At 38.7% G+C, this 25,897-nt stretch overlaps 1 protein-coding gene across 1 annotated transcript in view; it reads right to left on the reverse strand.

Moving 5' to 3' along the window:
* Positions 1–340: 340 nt before the first annotated feature.
* The window catches only part of ENKUR (enkurin, TRPC channel interacting protein), a 31,894-nt gene continuing 6,337 nt past the window's right edge, over positions 341–25,897 (reverse strand). Inside the window, exons 2-5 of the mRNA XM_068987785.1 lie at positions 23,277–23,422; positions 15,218–15,441; positions 9,783–9,929; positions 341–588 (exon numbers count right to left, since the gene is read on the reverse strand). Coding sequence (XP_068843886.1) covers positions 412–588; positions 9,783–9,929; positions 15,218–15,441; positions 23,277–23,422 — 694 coding nt within the window. The 3' untranslated portion in view covers positions 341–411. The remainder of the gene's footprint in view (positions 589–9,782; positions 9,930–15,217; positions 15,442–23,276; positions 23,423–25,897) is intronic.

A 25,897-nucleotide genomic window follows, 5' to 3' on the forward strand; every position in this document is an offset into this window, starting at 1 on the left:
ATACACAGTTATTTCTAATTCAAAATACTTTACAGTTTTTAACCTTGTGTTTCTTGCATTAATACAGTGAAGAAAAAAATGTGGAGTTCTGAGTGCTGACTTTTTCAGGGCCCAGAAATGAATGGTTATCTGAAACAAGTACATAATTATAATGAATTATGCTATAGAACTGGAAAATCTAAAATCAAACTTTAAGCAAGTTACGAGGAAACCCTGATGCTAGTAACAAAAATTTTTTGTTCTCTATATAAGTAGATAATCCAATTATTCTTTAAACACTGCCTAAGCATTTTGGTAAAGACTTTTTCTATTCTTCATAGTATTTTCCTCCTTGAAAAAACTTATGGTTTCATTTTTATGTTTTCTGTGTTTTTTCCCATGTGCTAAAATGATTTTATTTTTAAAAATCCACTATTTCTTATTAGCAATGTAAATGACTTTGTGCTTTTCAAGGACACCAATGTCGTGCTCCAGCTGCTTCATCTCTTCTTCCAGCTTCTGCTTGCGAATCTTCTTTGGTATGGAGTCAATGAAGACCGAGAGGGACTGAAACTCCTTATGCACCTCTTCCCAGTTCTTTTTCAGCCCCTGCAAATGGTAAAGAAAGCTGTATATACCAAAGCAAACCACAGGAGCAGAGTACATCACAAAGAAAATTGCACTGGGAGGAAAAATGTAAACAGGTAAAGAAAACTGCCAAAAATAACTAAAAAATGATATGTGTTTATCAAGTTCTTGGCCATTGTAACGAAGCAGACTGTATACAGGCCAAACCCTGTCCGTGATTGTGTGCTCAATTCCCATTGGGAGTATTTATTTTCTTTGTTTTTAATCTTACTGTACTTGTTTTTACCATCAAATACATGTATGTGGAATTATGAGTAGTATGAAACTAAGCTTTTAGCAAATGCTTTGGTGAAAACAACTGAGAACTGATATCCTCAAGCAAAAAGAAATTTTTTTTGAACAGGAAATTATTTCTTATAAAAATTTTAGTTCAACAGAGAAATCATCAAAACACTAGATTCTGACATACATGGACATGTTTTCTTGTATCCGACTAAATGGAATGGTATAAAATGAAATTCAAATTAACAAGAGATGATCTTTTATGTGTTTTCAATAACAGGAAGAATTCTTCCTCCACATAGTTAAGAGATCTATACTTCCATTAATCTCTTCTACAAATGACTCAGATGTCATGCTAATTCAATAAGGTATGTGTGTGCGCTTAGTTGCTCAGTCAAACCCAACTCTTTACAACCCCATGGACTGCAGCCCGCCAGGTGACTCTGTTCATGGGGATTCTCCAGGAAAGAATACTGGAGTGGGTTGCCATGCCCTCCCCCAGGGGATCTTCCCAACTTGGGATTGAACCCAGGTCTCCTGCATTGCAGGCAAATTCTTTACTACCTGAGCCACCAATTCAATAAGGCAGTTAATGTTTAATGTTCTCAGCAAACAACAAATTCAAAATTAGGAATCTCTTTAGGAACAACAATGGTTATTTCCATCTCTGCTTAGTTATTATTTCTTATCACAATGTACTAGAAGCCCCACTGACAAAATGATCAAACTAATTGAACTCATGCAATGAAATTTTATAAATTAATAATTTCTATTGTTCACAATGGGTACACCAATCATGTTATTTACATAAAAATGGAAAGTAAAACAAAATGGAATATTGCCTCAAAATTATGATCCCTGACACACAGATGGAAAAAGATATCTCATTCAAATGTAAACCAAAAGGAAGTTGGGGTAGATATACTTAGGTCAGAAAAATCTGACTTTAAAAGTAAGACTGTAATAAGAGAAAAAGGGCATTACATAATGATAAAGCAGTTGATACAACAAAAGTATATAACATCTGTAAATATTTATGTGCCCAACATGTGAAGTGAGTGAAGTGAAAGTCACTCAGTTGTGTCCAACTCTTTGAGATGCCACGGACTATACTGTCCATGGATTTCTCCAGGCCAGAATACTGGAGTGGTTAGCCTTTCCCTTCCCCAGGGGATCTTCTCAACCCAGGGATTGAACCCAGATTTTCCACATTGCAGGCAGATTCTTTACCAGCTGAGCCACAAGGGAAGCCCAACATAGGAGCGTCATAATATACAAAGCAAATATTACAAATTTAAAGCAAAAAAAAAAGACAGCACTATGATTATAGTAGGGGACTTGTAATACCCTACTTCCATTAATGAATAGATCATCCAGACAGAAAATCAGTAAGGAAGCATCGACTTTAAATGACAGGTTATATCAGATGGATTTTTACAGAAATGTAAAAAATTTTCCATCCAATGACTAAAAAAGCACACTCTTCTCAAGTGTACATAGAATATTCTCCAGAATATATTATATATTAGGTCACAAATCAAGTCTTAATAAATTTAAGAGGACTGAAATCATATCAAATATATTTTCTGATCACAGTGGTATGAAACTAGAAACCAACCATATGAAAAAAATTAGAAAATTCATGAATAGGTGGCGATTAAACAACATGATCCTGAACAATCAATGAGTCAAAGAAGAAATCAAAAGAGAAGTTTAAAAATACCTTGAGTCAAACTAAAATGGAAATATACTAATATTTATAAGATTCAGCAAAGGCAGTTAAAAAATGGCAGTTCATAGTAGTAAATGCCTACCTCAAGAAACAAGAACAATCCCAAATAAACAACCTAACATTACACCTCTAGGAATCAGAAAAAGAAGAACAAAGCCCGAATTTAGTAGAAGGCAATAACAAAGATTAGAACATAAATAAATAAAATAGAGACTAAAAAGACAACAGAAAAGATCAGTGAAATAATGACTGGTCCTTTGAAAGGATGAACAAATTTAACACAGCTCTAGCTAGATTCACCAAGAAAAAAAAGGACTCAAATAAATAAAAATAAAAGTGGAGATATAATCAATACCACAGAAATACAAAGAATCATGTTGTCTACTACGAACAATTATATGCCAACATAATGGACAGCTTAGGAGAAACAGATAAATTGCCAGAAGCATACAATGTACCAAGGCTGAATCATGAAGAAAGAGAAAATCTGGATAGACCAATTACTAGTAAGAAAATTAAATTAGTAACCAAAAACCTACTAACAAATAAAAAGTTCAAGACCAGACAGTGGATTCTACCAAACCCTCAAAGAAGACTTTTACCAATCCTTCTCAAACTCTTCAAAACACAGAAGAGAAGGGAACTCTTTCATACTCATTTTATGAAGCTAGCATGATCCTTGTTCCAACATCAGACCATGGTGCCACAAAAAAAGAAAATTATAGGCCAATATCCCTTGGAACATAAATGCAAAAGTTCTCAACAAAATATTAGCAAACTGAATTTAACAATACATTAAAAGAACCATATACAAACATACTTTGGAGATATATCAGGCTTGGTTCCAGACCACTTCAATAAAACAAAAAACCCACCCTGGGTTGGGATCTAGGGAGGAGGAAATGACAACCCATTCCAGTATTCTTGCCTGGAGAATTCCATGGACAGAGGAGCCTGATAGGGTCACAGAGAGTTGGACATGACTGAACGACTGAGCACCCACATGCACACTATATCATAGTCTATTAAGTGTGCAATAGCATTATGTCTTAAAAAACAAATACTTGAATAAAAAAATACTATATTGCTAAAAAATGTTAACCATCATATGATAGTGCAGGGTTATGACAAACTTTCAGTTTGTAAAAATCTCAATGTCTGTGAAGCACAATAAAACGAAGTACAATAAGACAAGGTATGCGGTACTGTAATCAAGTGGGATTTATCCTGAGGGTGCAACATCCACGAATCAGTCCATGTGATATGCTACATTAATGAAATAAATGATAAAAATCATATGAGCACCTCAACTGACATAGAGAAAGCATGATAAAATTCAGCTTCCATTTATGATTTAAAAACTCTCCACAAGGTACACATAGAGGAAACATACCTCAACATAATAAAGGTCAAATATGACAAGCCCATAGCTAACATCATACTCAATGGTTAAAAGCTAAAAGTTTTTCTTCTAAGGTCAGGAATAAAACAAAGATGCCCACTCTTGACACTTTTATTTAACATGGTATTAGAAGTTGTAGAAGAACTGTACAAAAAAGATCTTCACAACCAAGATAATCACGATGGTATGATCACTCACCTAGAGCCAGACATCCTGGAATGTGAAGTCAAGTGGGCCTTAGAAAGCACCACCATGAACAAAGCTAGTGGAGGTGATGGAATTACAGTTGAGCTATTTCAAATTCTGAAAGATGATGCTGTGAAAGTGCTGCATTCAATATGTCAGCAAATCTGGAAAACTCAGCAGTGGCCACAGGACTGGAAAAGGTCAGTTTTCATTCCAATCCCAAAGAAAGGCAATGCCAAAGAATGCTCAAACTACCACACAACTGCACTCATCTCACATGCTAGTAAAGTAATGCTCAAAATTCTCCAAGCCAGGCTTCAACAATATGTGAACCGTGAACTTCCAGATGTCCAGGCTGGTTTTAGAAAAGGCAGAGGAACCAGAGATCAAATTGCCAACATCTGCTGGATCATCAAAAAAAGCAAGAGAGTTCCAGAAAAACATCTATTTCTGCTTTATTGACTATGCCAAAGCCTTTGACTGTGTGGATCACAATAAACTGTGGAAAATTCTGAGAGAGATGGGAATACCAGACCACCTGATCTGCCTCTTGAGAAACCTATTTGCAGGTCAGGAAGCAACAGTTAGAACTGGACATGGACCAACAGACTGGTTCCAAATAGGAAAAGGAGCACGTCAAGGCTGTATATTGTCACCCTGCTTATTTAACTTATATGCAGAGTACATCATGAGAAATGCTGGGCTGGAAGAAGCACAAGCTGGAATCAAGATTGCCAGGAGAAATATCAATAACCTCAGATATGCAGATGACACCACCCTTATGGCAGAAAGTGAAGAGGAACTAAAGAGTCTCTTGATGAAAGTGAAAGAGGAGAGTGAAAAGCTGGCTTAAAACTCAGCATTCAGAAAATGAAGATCATGGCATCCGGTCCCATCACTTCATGGGAAATAGATGGGGAAACAGTGGAAACAGTGGCTGACTTAATTTTGGGGGGCTTCAAAATCACTGCAGATGGTGACTGCAGCCATGAAATTAAAAGACGCTTACTCCTTGGAAGGAAAGTTATGACCAACCTAGATAGCATATTGAAAAGCAGAGACATTACTTTGCCAACAAATGTCTGTCTAGTCAAGGCTATGGTTTTTCCAGTGGTCATGAATGGATGTGAGAGTTGGACTGTGGAGAAAGCTGAGCGCTGAAGAATTGATGCTTTTGAACTGTGGTGTTGGAGAAGACTCTTGAGAGTCCCTTGGACTGCAAGGAGATCCAACCAGTCCATTCTAAAGGAAATCAGTCCTGGGTGTTGTTCATTGGAAGGACTGATGCTGAAGCTGAAACTCCAATACTTTGGCCACCTCATGTAAAGAGTTCACTCCTTGGAAAAGACCCCGATGCTGGGATGGATTGAGGGCAGGAGGAGAAGGGGACGGCAGAGGATGTGATGGCTGGATGGCATCACCGACTCAATGGACATGAGTTTGAGTAAACTCCAGGAGTTGGTGATGGACAGGGAGGCCTGGCGTGTTGCGATTCATGGGATCGCAAAGAGTCGGACACAACTGAGTGACTGAGCTGAGCTGAGCCAGAGATCAAGAGTGGCATAATTTAAAATTATTGATTACAGAAAAGAAAGAAAATGTAGTCCTTAAAAAGCATGGCTATACATTTAGATTTATGAGGGAATTAGAACTGTCTTATATAATGATACCTTCATAATAAGCCCTCAAAGTACAATCTTGTAAACTTCCAGGGGACAAAATGGTTTATTTCCATGTTAAGATAAAAATGACTACAGGATTGGACACACTTTATAGAGAAGATTTGTTGAGAAAAAAGGCTACAGATGTTGAACATTTCTTGAGAGAGATTACATCAAGGAAAAAGAAGGAAAAATATCTTTTAAATTTTAAAAAGAGGGAGATGGGTTAACACAGTTCTTAATAGTGTTTGAGAAGTATTCCAAAAAGAAGTCTTCAAAAGAGTTCTATTTTTCCATAGCCTTTCATTATGAAATGGGAAATGTGTTTCCACAGTGCTCTACAGGGGTGCCCACTGCAGAGGTGAAATCTATGTATTTATACACTTTGAAATATGAAAGGTTTTTTTCAAAGCTCCTTGCGTGATATTTCCCTATTACTTGTGGTCACAGCAGCTATACGTTTCACAGTATTTCTTTTTAAAGGAGAGTTTGCTTTATATTCTAGTTTGTACAATAACATTTGGTTCAAAGTCAACTGCTAGGTATGGGAACTAAATGTGATTATATTGAAATAACCTCTTTGCTGCTTTTTAGTTATTTCATTTAAAAAAATCTTTTATGCACTGCAGCAATACTGATTTTCCCTTATTTTTATATCTTAACTTTTCTTCCTTCTGGTCTGATACTGAAGCAATATTGTTAATTTTGGGAAAACTTCATACAGGGAGAAGCTGTCATAAAATAGTAAGAAGTGTCTTCAGCTCCAGGCTCCTCTGCTGCCACCCCACCCCCATCCATTTTTTACCTTCTAGTCCTGCTCTGTAACTAGGTGGTGGGGGTTAAGGGTGAGAGTATTAATCCCTATGGGCTGCTCTTTCCCCATTGTTTGTCCCCAGCCAATGCCTGAGTTCAGCCAAGGAGGGCACTGGTGGGAGGAAAGTGAGCTTGGGGCATTTCTACCCCCTCCCTCGATGTCACGTGGACACGACTGGCCCTTCCATTTGTGACTACAGTGCCCGTCAGGGACCCCTCTCCAAGCTCCGGCTCCCGCCTGGCTCTGGTAATGCTGTTTCCAGACCCTGCCTTTCCAGCCTAGGGTGGTGGTGATTCCCACTGTTCCTAGTCCTGGGTGCCTCAATGTTCCTCGCTGGTTCCCTTAGCGCTGCTTCACCTCTGTAAACAGCTTCTTTGTAAATTCTCTTCAGAATCCCTGTCTAGCATGTTTTCTGAATCCCTGGTGGATAGAGCTTCCATCTGTGCACGTGTGTGCTATGTGGTGAGAAAACACCTCCCTGGGAACTGGCTGATGTGAGTTTTAGTCCCTCTTTGTTGCTGTTGTTTAGTTTGCTCAGTTCTGTCCGACTCTTTGTGACCCCACGGCCTATAGCCTGTCAGGCTCCTCTGTCCATGGGATTCTCTAGGCAAGCTTTCTGGAGTGGGTTGCCATTTCCTCCTCCAGGGTATCTTACCGACTTAGGGATCAAACCTGCATCTCCTACATTGACAGGTGGATTCTTTACCACTGAGCCACCAGGGAAGCTGTCCCTCTTTAGCTAGTTGTTAATTTTGTGAACCAGGGCAAATGTAAACCAAACTCCAAGCTCCCTGATGGTAAGGATCGCAACAGTATCCTCTGGGCTGGGTAGACGGCCTGGAACATGGTAGATGTTCAGGAGATGAATGGATGGATGGATGAACAAAAGAGCCGACATAATATATTTGCATTTTATATCCTCACCTGGGAAATGAGAAGTTTGGAATCTTTAGGCCAGATGATTCCTTCCTGGAAAATGGGACTGACTGTAATTCTAAAGAACAAGCAGAATGAATCCTACTCGGGGACATGTGAACATATTGTCACAGAACTACAAGCAGCTCAACCAGGGGAGGGAGCAGTGTTCAGGTTTGTGAGAAGCAGAGCCAGTGGCTTTGTTACCATGGCAGCTACACTACTCAGGCTAATAAGGCATCCAAGGTGGGGTCAGCTACTGTCCATCAGAGTGTATGCAAAGAAATTGCATGACCACATTAGGAATCCAAGGATTGCTGACCTACTACGGAGGTGCCTGAGCAAAGAGCCTTTTCCTTCCCAGGGAAGTTCTTCCTCTCTTTCCCTATCTTTCAGCATTATTTAGATACAAAATGGCTTTTACAAAAGCACATAAGTTTTAAGAATGGCAGAGTCAGAAAGAAGGAGGGAAGAAAGGAGAGAAAGAGAGGGGGAGGGAGGGAGGGAAGTAAGAGCAGGGCTCTTCCTGAAAGTGACAGGCAGCGGCGACGTCTGCCAGGCTTCTTGCCTGCCTGTCCTCCCTTCTTCTTTCCAGCGCACTATTATTAACCATCCGGGTTTACACTGGGCACCAAGTTAGACAATGCAGCGACTGCTGACCACAGAGAGACTTGGTTCCTGCCCTCAGGCCACTTCTGTCACATGGGATACTCTCTTACTCTTCAGTTTAAAGCCCAGCTAAAGACCTACCTACATCTCGCAGTGGGTGTTCATGCCTGGGAACCTTATAAAACATGATCTGCACATAGACACACATCTCTGTATGTACACACATCCAGAGCACCTCTCATCAACTAAATCACAACATTATTCAGAGCAGAAATTTTATCTTATGACCCTTGGGGCTTAGCATGATACTCTATGCAGAACAGGTATTTAATAAATGTTTATTGATGATTATGATGACACTGATAAAATGTTAAGAATTTATAACAGCATATGAATCCATTTTCAATAGAAATTAACGTAAAAATATTTTTTTTTTCTGTTTTGAAAAGGTCACTAGAAATTGTTTTGTAGAAAGCTTTCACAGTAACAAAACAAGGACTAAAGTACTATTTTTACCTCTATAAGAGACAGGATGACTCTAGAAGAATATAAGTAGATGCTTACTAAATACTCTCTAAAGATGATTGAGCAACCGTGCTCATATCCCCCAAATATTTTAAATGCTTCAGATAAAAGTCTTGCATTAAAAACTCCAACATAAGTGTCTTTAAGTCTATTTTAGTCAAAATAAAGAAAACATAGGTAAAACCTAACACTTGGTTATTTTAAAATCTAGACATTTGCTTATAAGAAAGAAAAAAAAAGTTGATCTAGGGACAGGACAGTTTCAATTATTCTACAGCTCCACCTAGTGAAAAATATCTATTTATGAATATTATTTTTGAAAAATTCAGGGCCATGGGAATGGAAATAAAAATGCTTTTTTGCTTTATTTATGCATATTCATGTAAGAGTTGGACTATAAAGAAAGCTGAGTGCCGAAGAATTGATGCTTTTGAACTGTGGTGTTGGAGAAGACTCGTGAGAGTCCCTTGGACTGCAAGGAGATCCAACCAGTCCATCCCAAAGGAGATTGGTCCTGGGTGTTCATCTGAAGGACTGATGTTGAAGTTGAAACTCCAGTACTTTGGCCACCTGATGCAAAGAGCTGACTCATTTGAAAAGACCCTGATGCTGGGAAAGATTGAGGGCAGGAGAAGAAGGGGACGACAGAGGATGAGATGGTTGGATGGCATTATCAACTCGATGGACATGGGTTTGGGTGGACTCCAGGAGTTGGTGATGGACAGGGAGGCCTGGCGTGCTGCCATTCATGGGGTCACAAAGAGTCAGACACGACTGAGCAGCTGAACTGAACTGAACTGAACTGATGCATATTTATTGAAGGAGAAGGTGAACTTTCTTATGACACTACTCAGGAAAAAACAGAAGCTCACTCAGTCAGAAAAGAATTATTATTCAACAATCCCTATATTACAACATTTTGCTCTTCCCAAAGAAACAGCTTTGCTGCATGTAATTGTCACTGTAACCAAAAGACAGTGTTCTGATTTCAAAAATCAAAGCGCTGGCCTTAATGATCATTGATGTTAGGCCCTCCTTTCAGAAATGTTCCAAAGAATTCCACGCAGATGTGAATTACAGAACGCTTACCTGCAGAACTGCATCCCTTTCTTCATCAGATAGCCTTTTCATAGCTGCTTTCCTGAGGTTTTCCTGGATATAGTTATCGTATTCTTCTTGGGCTTTCTTCACTTCCTCGTTTCGCTTACATATATATTCAGGTGTGACACCATAATCCTTATAAAGATTTTTCAGAAAAAAAAAAAAAGAAAAAAAATCCTGAAAGTTACCTTATATACATGTACATACCAAGCAAAGATTAGGAGCAAAAGAAATGTTACAGACTTAAAGCTTTTGCTCAAAACACTGCAAATTGACAAGTCAGCGATTTTTTTTTCCTATTGGGAACTAGTAGCTTTTATCTTGAGGTCTCTTTTGCATAACTTTGTGGTTTTTTTTTAAAGAAAGATAAATGCTTCTAATGCATTGTAAAAACAGACCCTTAAAACTACTAGGCACATCTGCTTTAAGAAAAAAAATGACTTGGGCCCCTAAGGTTGTTTTTGGAAATACAAAATACAATTTTAGGCTCCTGGGCTGCTTATAAGGACTGACAATGAAGCAATCAGCTGTGATTCTTTTAAGTTAGTGAATGTGTTGCTACCACTGTGCAGAGACACAGAACTACTCCCTGTTCATTCTCCAAAAATACTATTTGAGGATGTACTTGGTGGTAGCTACACTAGTGAATAAGAAAGGCAATTTCTGTCCTCACAGAATGTGTTTTCTGTGGGGAAAAAAGCTTATCAAAAAGAGATTATAAAATAATATTTATAAATACAGTAAGAAGAAAGAGAGTCATAAGAGCTAATTGAGATAAAATGTCAGGGAAGATCTCTCTGAGGAAGCTGCTGTTGAGAGATATGAGTCATTGAAACTATGCACAAATATCCTGGTTCTTCTCCTTGGAGGCAATACTTCCCTGCTCCCCTTTCAATTAAGATGTAACCATGTGACCAGCATTACCCCATGCGAGTGCAAGTAACTTCTGTCCTTTTTGAATCTTATGAACTAATGGATGACTTGCCATGTTCTTTTTCTCTCTGGTATGATGATGTTCTTTTTCTCTCTGGTATGCTTTGGGTTGCTGGGTCTTGGAATGAGGATCAGAAGTAGAGCTCCCAGCAACCCTCAAAGTACATGCAGCACAAGGAAGCACTGAAACTTAGTTACTTTTAGTTACTTAAATTTGGGGGTTATTTGTTAGCCACAGCATAACCCAACCTAATCCTGACTGAACAAGGGATAGAAACCTTAGCTATTAATATAAATGTGCTCTGGAAAGTTGCAAAGCACTATTCTGATAAACTCTAAGAGCTCAGTACTCTGAGCATTTAGTTATTAGTACTTTGGGTAAATTAGTTCAATGGTAACCAGTTCAGTCCACTTCAGGAAACACTGAGGGCAACACCTCTTTTTGGCTCAGTACAATCAGTGAGGTTCATAATGATGATTCTGTGTCATCACAAGAGATTATATTTGGCATATTCTGTTTAAGAAAAAGAACTACCTCACAGATGAGGAAAAGCTGCAGTGATCTGAAATATTCTCATGTGCTGGATCATTGAGAGCTAATGCATACTATTAATATTAATAATTGCCTATATTATAATATCCACTCATCATTGAGTTTTTACTAGGTGCCAGGTATTGTGTCAAGTGCTTAACATATTTTATATCATTTAATCCTCACAATGCTGTGATAAATCTAATAACTTGTTAAAAAAAATCATGGAGTTAAGTAAGTGGCAGAGTTAGAATTTGAAATGCTGTCTTACTATTATCTCTGTATAACTCAGGCCAACATCCATGCTTCACTGTGCTAACACAAATTGCCCTCATGGCACAGAGAGGCACACAATACTTTACTTGGAACTAAAACATGAGGTTCACTCGTTTTTAAAAAGTGGCATCGCCCTAAAAAGGACCTATTGTCTCACGTAACAATAAAAGATTTTAAAACTTAACTCTGATAAGTGGAAAGTAAGTTGAGTTAGTCCTTCCTGAGCTCTGACTGCTTAGCCACCAAGAGTATTACTAGGAGCAGAGACTCTGCATTGCTTGGTAGACAAGCTCAGGTAGACTAACCTAGCATTTTTCTGTCTCTGTGATGGAGACTCAATTTCCTGTTCAAGGCAGAAAATGTATCGAAGTGGGCAGCTTACACAGAATGCAGCCATGAGGAGGGGGGACACAGAGCCTGATCATCAAAGGAGAAGGGGTGTTTTGTGTGTGTGGGGAGATGGTGGAGAAATGATGGTGGAAATGGTTTTAAAAAGCCAGGAGAAAGAAATTTCTGCTTTTCCACACCCTATGGGACAGGAAGTCTGAGCAGCCTCCAGGGGCCACAGAAGGAGGAAGTAACAAAGAGAAGCTGGAAATCTTCATTGTCATGTGCTGCCAACTCCTAGACTCCTACTGAGGTGTCTTAGCCAACTGAGCATCAGGGGCTTTTCAGGGACTAAGCAGTTTTTCTCTAACAACGGCCTTGAGGCTCCTGTTTTGATTGTGAACAGGCATTGGATTCATCATGGTGGATCACTGGATGAACTTAATGCAAGCCCCTCAACCATCACTATTACAATTTCCTTTTTACTCTTCCTTCTTCCTTTCCTTTCTTTTTTGCCACAAGTTATTAAGCATAGGCTTCCCCGGTAGTTCAGAGGTAAAGAATCTGCCTACAAGGCTGGAGCCACAGGAGATGTGGGTTCAATCCATGGCTTGGGAAGATCCCCTGAAGGAGGGCATGGCAACCCACTCCAGTGTTCTTGCCTGAAGAATCCCATGGACAGAGAGGAGGCTGGTGGGTTATGGTCCACAAGGTCACAAAGAGTCGGACACTACTGAAGCAACTGAGCACGCACACATTATATTATGTACTGGAGAAAGAAATGGCAACCCACTCCAGTATTCTTCCCTGGAGAATCCCATGGACAGAGGAGCCTGGCAGGCTACAGTCCATGGAGTCACAAAGACTTAGACATGACTGAGTGACTGAGCACGCTCATTATTATGCATTACTATTCTTTAGAATTTTGTACTCATACTATGTGTGTTTCCAGCATTTTTGTGTTTCATAAACATGCAAAATAAAATAGGTTTCATGTAAGGCATTTTTCATAAGCTTTTTAAGCTTTAAACTTCTACATTTAAACAGCTAAACCCATGCTTCTATAATTTTCACCAGTGAAATCATATGCTTATCTGATAATCACCTTTTCAGATAGAAATGAAGGTCCTGAAAAGACTAGATTGTTGTTCAATACTTTCAAGGTCTGTTTTACTCCACACACAAGTGAATATATTCAAACTGAAATAGTACTGTGAATTATTTATACTACACTGATAGGATGGACAGTTCTAAAGTTGTTTTCCTCTTCATTTCTCTCATTCTGTTACAAAGATCATGTAAAGTAAAAGAAACTGAAAGTGAAAGTCGGACTCAGTCATGTCGGACTCAGTCATGTCCGACTCTTTGCGACCCCATGGACTATACAGTCCATGGGATTTCCCAGGCAAGAATACTGGAGTGAGTTGCCTTGCCCTCCTCCAGGGGATCTTCCTAACCCAGGGGTCGACTCCAGGTCTCCCACACTGTGGGCAGATTCTTTACCATCTGAGCCACCACGGAGGCCCAAGATAATGTAAACTAATAACTAAATCCTAGAATCTTCTGAAAGGTTATTCTTTCCAGATTTACAATAATGACTGTGCTTCTAGCGACAATTCCACCTCACCAAAAATGAATATCTTTTAGAGAATGCTTGTTATAATTCTTAAGTATACTAATAATTGAAATTAAGGAAAACAACTATAGTTTTCCTTTACTAAACTACATGTTGTTCATTCCAAATTCTCTGTACGTTCACCATACTAAATTTGGACCAAACGCAGACTTCAGGGGAATGAGAATTGACAATCTAGATAATTTGTTCAGTGAGAGCACTGTTTTTTAATTGAAGTAAAGGTGATTTACAATAGTATATCAGTTTTAGGTATACAACATAGTGGTTCAAAATTTTCATAGATTATAGATTATAACACCATTTAAAGCTGTTAAAAATGTTGGCTATATTTCCCTTGTAGCTTACTTGTTTAATATATCCTAGTAGCTTATTTATTTTATCCATACTAATTTGTACCTCTTAATCCCCTCTACTTTTCCACTCCCCGCTGGTAACCATTAGTTTGTCAGAAAGCACCATTAGTAATAATAGAATCTTTATGAATAATTTGAATATCAGGTCTTTTTAAAAATTACGGTACTCAATTATATAACACTTTATTACTTGAAAATTTTCCCCATTCTGGTTTTAGCACTGGAAACCCTGCATGTTGGGGAAACCTTAGTCCCGGACAATTGGACAACTGGTCATCCTATGAAAGATCTTCTCTTTTGGAAGCTAAGATGAACTATTGCAGTAATAGGAGAAAAAGGTGAAATTACTGAACCATAACCTTGAAGAGGTTTTTAATGTGAAGAAGCATTATCATGATGACCCTGTATGCAAGACAGCCAAAAAGACACAGATGTGTATAGCGGACTTTTGGACTCAGAGGGAGAGAGAGAGGGTGGGATGATTTGGGAGAATGGCATTGAAACATGTATACTATCATGTAAGAATCGAATCACCAGTCTCTGTCCGATGCAGGATATAGCATGCCTGGGGCTGGTGCACGGGGATGACCCAGAAGGATGTTGTGGGGAGGGAGGTGGGAGGGGTGTTCATGTTTGGGATCATATGTACACCTGTGGTGGATTCATGTCAATGTATGGCAAAGCCAATACAGTATTGTAAAGTAAAATAAAGTAAAAATAAAAATTAAAAAAAAAGAAGCATTATCATCTTGAAATACTGCTAATACTTTAAATTATAGGCAGCACTATGTGAAATACTGAGTCTGGGTCTCTGTAGACAAAGTCAGTAAAGTATATACATGAAATTGCCACCTTAATTGATAGGGATATGTGACAAAGATATAAACAAATGATAATTGTCTTATAAATAACCAAGTTTAGTGAATTTGTTCATTGTTTTTCGTGTACATTAGCTGTCAGCTTGCTAAAAGCTAACTCTTAAGAGCTAACTAGCTAGTTGAGTGATAGATTAATCTATGGCAAATCTTCACCTTGAATTAAAAAAATTTTTTCTATTTTCTTTCTCTATTATTTTTATAATTTTTTATTAGAAGGTAATTGCTTTATAATACTGTGCTGATATCCACAATACTACTTAATTTTAAAACAAATTTTTATTGGAGTATAGTTGCTTTGCAATCTTGTGTTAGTTTCTGTCATACAGCAAAGTGAATCAGCTATGTTTACATATATCCCCTCTTTTGGGGATTTCCTTCCCATTAGGTCACCACAGAGCATCAAGTCAAGTTCTCTGTGCTATACAGTAGGTTCTCATTAGTTATCTATTTTATACATATCAGATTTTATTAATATATCATAAGGCTACCTTTTTATTGATGTACTTTGGAACCAGTCCTGAAGTTTCAAGGTCATGCTTGTCTCCAGTTCTTTTGTCAACATAAATTGGTTTAGGCTTTTTAGCCACTCCCATAATGACATCAGCTGCATTTGTATTTATAAAATTTTTTTCACTCTGTATTCCCATGACTGGATGGTCAGTCCTCAATGGCACAGGTGGCTTTCTGCGGTCATTCCATTCAAACTTTTTTTCTGTTAGACATAACATTTCCATTGTTAATGTTAAACCATAAACATGTCTACTCAGTACTATTTATAACATCCAGATATTTTACCATTAGTATATTAGAGTTGTATTAAAAATATATTCAAATATTTAAAAATCAGTAATCATAAATGAAAAATATTAAATGTAAAATAATCAATATGTTGAAGAACAATATAAAAATCTAAGGGAAGAAAATAAACCCCCTAAATCATATGTGAGCTAATACATTTTTATTAGCTATTATGAAAATATTTGCTTATAAAGATTTCAACAAATATTCAGTTTGCCCATTGAAAAAGTTCAAAGAAACATGAAAATGTTTTTCTGAGTACTTTCAATATTATGAATAATCATTTTCAGAGGAAAGTTACTATAAAATCACAAAGTAAAGAAATCAAATTTGATGTATTGAAAGTCCAAGAATCTGTGAAATTTTTTGCAGATTATCATTACAATGATTATCATTGATTATTATTACAAGGCATAAAAATCATGTAATAGCTGTGCATCCAACATGCGGCTTAAGAAATAAAGATTACCAATACTGTTGAGGTTTCCTATTCACTCCTCACTGATTACATTTCACTTCCTTAAATAACTACTATCCAGAGTTTACCTTATTTCTCTATTCCACATTCTCTTAATTAGCAGCAGATGAAACTGGCTGTTCTTACACAGTCTCTTTGACTTGACCATTCTGACTCACCTGTTTTGATATAGCCACATAGAAGTGGTTTATCAAAAAGCTAAAATGTAAAATAATTACATTTTATTTCCCAGAACCAAAGGCAACAACTATCTTGACAAAACCTTACTCAAACCTTAACCCCACACACAACTACTAGGTACTTTGTCTTTATTCATTTCTGTACTGTTTGAACTTTTAAATCATTTTATATAACTTTTATCATAAGAAAAAAACAACATTTTATTATTAAAGGTCTATGAAATGGATTGATCTCTTGTTATGGGCTGAATTGTGTCCTGACCCCCATATTCATATGCTGAAGCCCTAAACCCCAGTACTTCAGAATGGTACTGTAGTTGGACATAGTTTTAAAGAGGGACTTAAGTTAAAATGAAGTCATTAGGGTGAGCCCTAATCAAATACACATGGTCTCCTTATAAAAGGAGGAAATTTGGACACAAACACAGAAGGAAGACCATGTGAAGACACAGGGAGAAGACAGCTATCTATAAGCCAAGAAGAGAGGTCTCAGAAGAAATGAACCCTGGAAATGTCCTGATGGTGTTTTTGTTTGTTTGTTTTTGGGCTGCACCTTGAGGCATGTGGGATTTGTTTCTCTGATCAGGGATTGAACCCATAATCCCTGCAATGGATGCACAGAGTCCTAACCACTGGACTCTCACATAATTCCAGGAAACACCCTGATCTTGGATGCTAGCTCTCAGAATTGTGACAAAATAAATTTCTACTTAAGCTACTCCATGGGGCTTTCCAAGTGGCACTAGTGGTAAAGACTCCACCTGCTAGTGCCGGAGACAGTAAGAGACACATGTTCGATCTGGGTCGGGAAGATGCCCTGGAGAAGGAAATGGCAGCCCATTCCAGTATTCTTGCCTGGAGAGTTCCATGCACAGAGGCGCCTGGAGGGCTACAGTCCATAGGGTCTCAAAGAGTCGGACATGACTGAAGCAACTTAGCACGTACATACTTGTTAGGGTAGCAGCCCTAGCAAACCAATATACCCCTGATAATTCTATACCCTCCCACAAACATTATAAAGGAAGTTTTCAATAGTCAATTCGTCATTAATTCATGCAATATGTTTTTGCTGAATACTTACTATGTTCCCAGGGAGTGCTCTAGGAACTGTGGGTACAGCAGTGAACGAAAGAGACAAAGTCCCCTTTCTCATGGAGTTTACATGACAGTGGGGGATGCAAAAAATGTAATATGCAGACTACGATGTATATATTTGCTTGAACAATATGTAAAATTGTTTCTTGTTCTTGACCTACAAAAATAGTTATCTTCTTCCTATTTAACATACTACTGAGATGTTGTGAACATGGTCAGAAATTGAATTGTGGAGTTCTTAGAAAGCCTGGAGCAGAGAACAAACATGTTACAACCCAAATATTTCCCATCTACTAAACATACCCAAGTAAGGATGGTATAACCAGGTTGCCTAAAAACCAGAGGCTTTTTAAAAAAAATTAATTTATTTGTTTTAATTGGAGGCTAATTACTTTACAATACTGTAGTGGTTTTTGCCATACACTGACATGAATCAGCCATGGGTGTACATGTGTTCCCCATCCTGAACCCCCCTCCCACCTCCCTCCCCATACCATCCCTCAGGGTCTTCCCAGTGCACTAGCCCTGAGCACCCTGTCTCATGCATTGAACCTGGACTGGGATCTTTTTCACATATGATAATATACATGTTTCAATGCTATTCTCTCAAATCATCCCACCCTTGCCTTCTCCCAGAGTCCAAAAATCTGTTCTTTACATCTGTGTCTCTTTTGCTGTCTCACATATAGGGTCATTGTTATCATCTTTCTAAATTCCATATATGTGTTAATAAACTGTATTGGTGTTTTTCTTTCTGACTTACTTTACTCTGTATAATAGGCTCCAGTTTCATCCACTTCATTAGAACTGATTCAAATACATTCTTTTTAATAGCTGAGTAATAGTCCATTGTGTATATGTACCACAAATTTCTTATCCCTTCATCTGCCGATGGACATCTAGGTTGCTTCCATCTCCTGGCTCTTGTAAACTGTGCTGCGATGAACACTGGGGTACACGTGTCTCTTTCAATTCAAAACCAGAGGCTTTTATAAGTTCACATGAGAAATATTTAGAAGCCAAATTTAATTATGAGTTGAAAGTGCATGCAGATGACTTCCTTAACTATAGCTTTATAAATGTATTTAAGAGGCACAAATGAATTCTCAGAAAATAAAGCAACAGTTTAGGAAGACTGATCACTCATTCTTAGTTGAGTAAGTAAATTATAAATATTGCTTTGTGGTTGTGCGCTGCATGAAGCCTAAAGCCTACCCCCATCTTACTGAATGGTGTACCTACCTAAGCATCATCTTATCTATCAACCCGAGAGTGGAGGATGGCAATGGGGCTCTGCTTAGTCGCTCAGGCATGTCTGACTCTTTGCAGACAATGGGGGCAGGTTTGGAAAAAGGGATGAGTATGTCTAGTCACAAATTATTCCCCGATACCTATATTCTCTACGATCACAATTAACTGCCAAATCTGAAAACCAAATGATCTGGTTTCTTTCTAGGCTTCCCTGGTAGCTCAGCTGGTAAAGAATCCACCTACAATGCAGGAGACTCCGGTTCAAATCCTGGGTCAGGAAGAGCTGCTGGAGAACGGATAGGCTACCCACTCTAGTATTCTTGGGCTTCCCTGGTAGCTCAGCTGGTAAAGAATCCGCTGAGATTCGATGTGGGAGATCCGATCCCTGGGGTGGGAAGATCCATGGAGAAGGGAATAGCTACTCACTCCAGTTTTCTGGCCTGGAGAATTCCAGGGACTGTATAGTCCATGGGGTGGCAAAGAGTCAGACATGATTGAGTGACTTTGACTTTCACTTTTCACTTTAGGCTATAACAAAATGGCAATATCAACAGGGTCTTGTAGTCATGCAGATATTCCATTACTTGAATTCAGAGAACCTGGTAGGTATTTTTCAGTGTGTCTAGCAAGTTACTGTGTTCAAAATGGCAGCATATGCACAAAGACTGGTAGCTGTTTGGCCTATGTTACCTAAAATGTTGTTTCACTGCATGGGCTTTTATTTTATCTTATTTTGATGGACCTTTAAGCTCTCGCAAAACCCCAAGTTTTTTATTCTTAAGGCCAATGAATTTTTGTGTTTGTTTTACCTCATAACATTTCATGCAAAGATGGGCTCAATAAAGGACAGAAATGGTATGGACCAAACAGAAGCAGAAGATATTAAGAAGAGGTGGCAAGAATACACAGAAGAACTATACAAAAAAGATCTTCATGACCCTGATAACCACGATGGTGTGATCACTCACCTAGAGCCAGACATCCTGGAATGTGAAGTCAAGTGGGCTTTAGGAAGTATCACTAAGAACAAAGCTAGTGGAGGTGATAGAATTCCAGTTGAGCTATTTCAAATCCTGAAAGATGATGCTGTGAAAGTGCTGCATTCAATATGCCAGCAAATCTGGAAAACTCAGCAGTGGCCACAGGACTGGAAAAGGTCAGTTTTCATTCCAATCTCAAAGAAAGGCAATGCCAAACAATCCTCAGACAACCACTCAATTACACTCATCTCACATGCTAGTAAAGTAATGCTCAAAATTTTCCAAGCCAGGCTTCAGCAATATGTGAACCATGAACTTCCAGATGTTCAAGCTAGTTTTAGAAAAGGCAAAGGAACCAGAGATCAAATTGCCAACATCTGCTGGATCATGGAAAAAGCAAGAAAGTTCCAGAAAAACATCTATTTCTGCTTTATTGACTATGCCAAAGCCTTTGACTGTGTGGACCACAATAAACTGGAAAATTCTGAAAGAGATAGGAATACCAGACCACCTGACCTGCCTCTTGAGAAACCTATTTGCAGGTCAGGAAGCAACAGTTAGAACTGGACATGGAACAACAGACTGGTTCTAAATAGGACAAGGAGTACTTCAAGGCAGTATATTGTCACCCTGCTTATTTAAATTATATGCAGAGTACATCATGAGAAACACTGGGCTGGAAGAAGCACAAGCTGGAATCAAGATTACCGAGAGAAATATCAATAACCTCAGATATGCAGATGACACCACCCTTATGGCAGAAAGTGAGAAGAACTAAAAAGCCTCTTGATGAAAGTGATGAAAGTGAAAGGGGAGAGTGAAAAAGTTGGCTTCAAGCTCAAATTCAGAAAACTAAGATCATGGTATCTGGTCCCATCACTTCATGGGAAATAGATGGGGAAACAGTGGCAACAATGGCTGACTTTATTTTCTGGGGCTCCAAAATTACTGCAGTTGATGATCACAGCCGTGAAATTAAAAGACGCTTACTCCTTGGAAGGCAAGTTATGACCAACCTAGATAGCATATTAAAAAGCAGAGACATTACTTTGTCAACAAAGGTCCGTCTAGTCAAGGCTAGTCATGGTTTTACTAGTGGTCATGTATGGATGTGAGAGTTGGACTATAAAGAAAGCTGAGCGCCAAAGAATTGATGCTTTTGAACTGCGGTGTTGGAGAAGACTCTTGAGAGTCCCTTGGACTGCAAGGAGATACAACCAGTCCATCCTAAAGGAGATCAGTCCTGGGTGTTCATTGGAAGGACTGATGTTGAAGCTGAAACTCCAATACTTTGGCCACCTGATGCAAAGAGCTGACTCATTTGAAAAGACCCTGATGTTGGAAAAGATTGAAGGCAGGAGGAGAAGGGGACGACAGAGGATGAGATGGTGGATGGCATCACTGACTCAATGGACATGAGTTTGGGTGAACTCCGGGAGTTGGTGATGGACAGGGAGGCCTGGCGTGCTGCAGTTCGTGGACTCGCAAAGAGCTGGACATGACTGAGCGACTGAACTGAACTGAACTACCTTATAATGTTTATAAGAGGAGAGACAGACTTCATCTCTTTTTTCTTATTTGAAACTTAGGGTTTACAGTTTGGTAGTTGTTCTATGTAATATGCTTAACTTTGGTGAATATTCATAAGGACCCAAGTAATATCGCTGGTCCTAAGGCACTTAAGGAATTAAATTCTATTTTAAGATTTTCCAGTATTCTCACAGAGACGGCAATGGCACCCCACTCCAATACTCTTGCCTGGAAAATCCCATGGACGGAGGAGCCTGGTTGGCTGCAGTCCATGGGGTCGCTGAGAGTTGGACATGACTCAGTGACTTCACTTTCACTTTTCACTTTCATGCATTGGAGAAGGAAATGGCAACCCACTCCAGTGTTCTTGCCTGGAGAATTCTAGGGATGGCGGAGCCTGGTGGGCTGCTGTCCGTGGGGTCGCACAGAGTCGGACACGACTGAAGCGACTTAGCAGCAGCAGCAGCAGTATTCTCGAGGGGTTGTGCATTGCAAAATAACACTTGAGGAAAAGACGAGACTTTCAAAGACCTGAATTTAAACGTTAATATTGTATTTTCATACTTGCTTCTTCCATCTTTCCTAATAATGCCCTCATCCTTTATCATGGCATATGGATTATGAGAGGATTGTGGGACACAAACCATTGCCATAGGGAGAAGGAGTTACACTTTTGTCAAAAGGTGATACCCTCATTGGGCTTGACGTACTGTGTTAGTTCTTTGATCCAAGAAGATAGGAAGAGGCTAACTTTTTAAAAGACATAGACTCATTGCCCTTCTTGTCTTTATTATCCAAAACCAGCAGGGAAGACATACTCAAGATGGGAAGAAGCTGCTTCATGCCCGCTTGTCACAAATTCTTTCTCATCTATTCTCCACTTTTCTGATGGCCTTTCCCCAATATCCATATGCTCTATGACCACAACTGACTACATCATTTGTGAGGCCCAGCACAAGATGAAAATGTGGGACTCCTTGATAAAAAGTTATTAGGAATTTCAAGATTACAAAAGCAGAGCATTAAACCAAGTGTGGGGTCCTTTGAAGCATGGGGCCCAGTGTGGCTGCACAGGTAGCATGCCCAAGAAACTGATTCTCATTCAGGAAGCCTCTTTCCATTACATCTAATTCTTTCATTGTCCTAATGGTCTTCGAGATCTGAGAAATTTAAAGCCCCATACTCAAAGCTAAAATGAGACTAGTCATTGCTTTGACAACTGATAGCAATGGTTGTATTTTCATTTCCTGGAAAAAAGACTAGATAAGGTTTAGAGGCCAAGCAATTTTGCTCATTTGGGGTTTAGAACTCTTGTAATTGTTGCTTGTTATTGATGTCATACGGCTAGATCTGAAGATGGTGGGTGGTGCTTGAGGTGGGGCTTTATCATATAGTCCAAGATGTAGTTCAAGATGCTTGCACCTTCAAAAGGAAAGTCTTCGGGGGAGGAAATTTAGCGTTCTCTACTCTCTTCTTCTACATAGTGGGGTTTTTGAGAATTTTTTAAAATACATTTTTTCATTGTAGTGGATATGTAATATTATATAAGTAACAGGTGTACACTACAGTGATTCAGAATTTTTAAAGGTTATACTCCATTTATAATTACTATAAAATGTGACTATATCACTTGTCATTGTATCTTATTTTATACATAATAATTTGAACCTCTTAATCCCCTATTTTATTGGTTCTCTTTTCGCTCTCCCCACTGGTAACCACTAGTTTACTCTGTTTGCTTCTTTTTTGTTTTATTTACCAGTTTGTTTTCTTTTATATTCCATATATAAGTCATATCAAAAAGTTTACATCTTTGTCTGACTTATTTCCCTTAGTATAATACCCTCCGAGTCCATCCATGTTGCTGCAAATGGCAATAGTTCATTCTTTTTTTATGGTTGAGTGGGCTGCCGTCTATGGGGTCGCACAGGGTCAGACACAACTGAAGCCACTTGGCAGCAGCAGCAGCAGTATTCCATTGTATACATATACTACAACTTCTTTATCCATTAATCTGCTGATGGGCACTTAGGTTGCTTCCATGTCTTGGGTAAATAATGCTGCTAGGAATACTACAGTGGACGTACTATATTCCTGATTTCTGCTTTCTCCTAGCCTCTAAAATTCTGTTTAATATGAGCTAATGTTGTTATTACTGTGAACATTTAATATTCACAGATAATTTTAGTTAAATTACCCGTTAACACTTTTAAAATTAAAAAGTGATAAAACCTACTGGGTGGTAGAATTTTTTCCTTTGAATGTTTCTTCAGGAAATTCTTTGGAGAAGGTACTTCAAGTTTTGCTGGTCCCATAGTTTTCATTGCAGTTTTAAATTTTTGCATGTCATCTTTTACAGTTGCTTTAAAAATTGATACATACCTAAAATTAAAAAAAAAAGCTGTAGCATTTATATCTTTAATAAAAACCATATAAAGTTTTCAAAAAGATATACATTTCTAACTTACATATAGCTATATTCTATATTCTATAATATATATCTATATTCAATGGAGATAGCCATTAAGCATAATTATCTGAGCCCTGTCCATCAGGCTTAGGCAAGCTAGATTAAAGTTTTACTCTAATAAAACAGTGCCAGGATAAAGATGATCATAGTATTTACTTACTACTCTTTGACCATCTGTAGCATTTATAACAGAGAAGGCAATGGCACCCCATTCCAGTACTCTTGCCTGGAAAATCCCATGGATGGAGGAGCCTGGTGGGCTGCAGTCCATGGGGTCTCTGAGAGTAGGACACGACTCAGTGACTTCACTTTCACTTTTCACTTTCATGCATTGGAGAAGGAAATGGCAACCCACTCCAGTGTTCTTGCCTGGAGAATCCCAGGGACGGGGGAGCCTGGTGGGCTGCCGTCTATGGGGTCATACAGAGTCGGACATGACTGAAGCGACTTAGCAGCAGCCACAGCAGCAGCATTTATAATGATGTAACCTCTCCCATTTCTGATATTGGTAGTGTGTCTCGCCTCTCTCTTTCTTTTGTTCTTTTTCTTTTGGTTATAAGTCTTCTCTAATGTTCATATTTGCCATTTCGATGATTTCTGCACTGATCATTACTATATCTCATTATTTGGGGTTTTTTTCTCTTTAAGTTTCTTAAGGTACAATTTTAGCTATTTGACTTTAAACATTTATACTTATACGTGTTTCCTGAGAAATCTGTATCCAGGTCAAGAAGCAACAGTTAGAACCGGACATGGAACAACAGACTGGTTCCAAATTGGGAAAAGAGTATGTCAAGGTTGTATATTGTCACTCTGTTTATTTAACTTATATGCAGAGTACATCATGCAAAATGCTGGGCTGGATGAAGCACAAGCTGGAATCAAGACTGCCAGGAGAAATATCAATAATCTCAGATAAGCAGATGGCAGAAAGCGAAGAATAACTAAAGAGCCTCTTAATGAAAGTGAAAGAGTAAAAAAGCTGGCTTGTATGCGAGACAACAAAAGAGACACAGATGTATAGAACAGTCTTTTGGACTCTGTGGGAGAGGGAGAGGGTGGGATGATTTGGGAGAATGGCACTGAAACGTATAATATCATATATGAAACGTGTTGCCAGCCCAGGTTCAATGCATGATACTGGATGCTTGGGGCTGGTGCACTGGGACAACCCAGCAGGATGGTACAGGGAGGGAGGAGGGAGAGGGGTTCAGGATGGGGAACACGTGTATACCTGTGGCGGATACATGTTGATGTATGGCAAAACCAATACAATATTGTAAAGTAATTAACCTCCAATTAAATAAATTTATATATATAAAAAAACCCTCAACATTAAAAAAATCATGGCATCTGGTCCCATCACTTCATAGCAAGCAGATGGGGAAACAATGGAAACAGTGAGAGACTTTATTTTGGGGGGGCTCCAAAATCACTGCAGATGGTGACTGCAGCCATGAAATTAAGACGCTTGCTCCTTGGAAGAAAAGCTATGAACAACCTAGACAGCATATTAGAAAGGAATGCATTTGAGTCAGTTCTAATGAGGTGAATGAACCTAGAGCCTATTATACAAAGTGAAGTAAGTCAGAAAGAGATAAATAGTGTACTGTAATACATATATATGGAATCTAGAAAAATGGTACTGAAGAATTTATTTACAGGGCAGCAATGGAGAAACAGACATAGAAAACAGACTTATAGACATGGGGAGGGGGAGGAGAGGGTGAGATGTATGGAAAATGTAACATGGAAACTTACATTACCATATGTAAAATAGATAGCCAACGGGAATTTGCTGTATGGCTCAGGAAACTCAAACAGGGGCTCTGTATCAATCTAGAGGGGTGAGATGGGAGGGAGGTTCAAAAGGGAGGGGATATATGTATACCTATGGCTGATTCATGTTGAGGTTTGACAGAAAACAACAAAATTCTGTAAAGCAATTATCCTTCAATAAAAAAATCAATAAATTAAAAAAAAAAGCAGAGACATTATTTCACCAACAAAGGTCTGTCTAGTCAAAGTTATGGTTTTTCTAGTAGTCATGTATGGATGTGAGAGTTGGACTATAAAGAAAGCTGAGTGATACTTTTGAACTGTGGTGTTGGAGAAGACTTTTGAGAGTCCCTTGGACTGCATGGAGATTCAGTCACTCCATCCTAAAAGAAATCAGTCCTGAATATCCATTGGAAGGACTGATGCTGAAGCGGAAACTCCAATACTGTGGCCACCTGATGCGAAGAACCGTCTCACTGGAAAAGACCCTGATGGTGAGAAAGATTGAAGGTGGGAAGAGAAGGGGATGACAGAGGAAAAGATGGTTGGATGGCATCACTGACTTGATGGATGTGAGTTTGAGCAAGCTCTGGGAGTTGGTGATGGAC

The sequence above is a fragment of the Capricornis sumatraensis genome, chromosome 15, assembly GCF_032405125.1.
Source record: "Capricornis sumatraensis isolate serow.1 chromosome 15, serow.2, whole genome shotgun sequence".
Taxonomy (NCBI): Eukaryota; Metazoa; Chordata; class Mammalia; order Artiodactyla; family Bovidae; genus Capricornis; species Capricornis sumatraensis.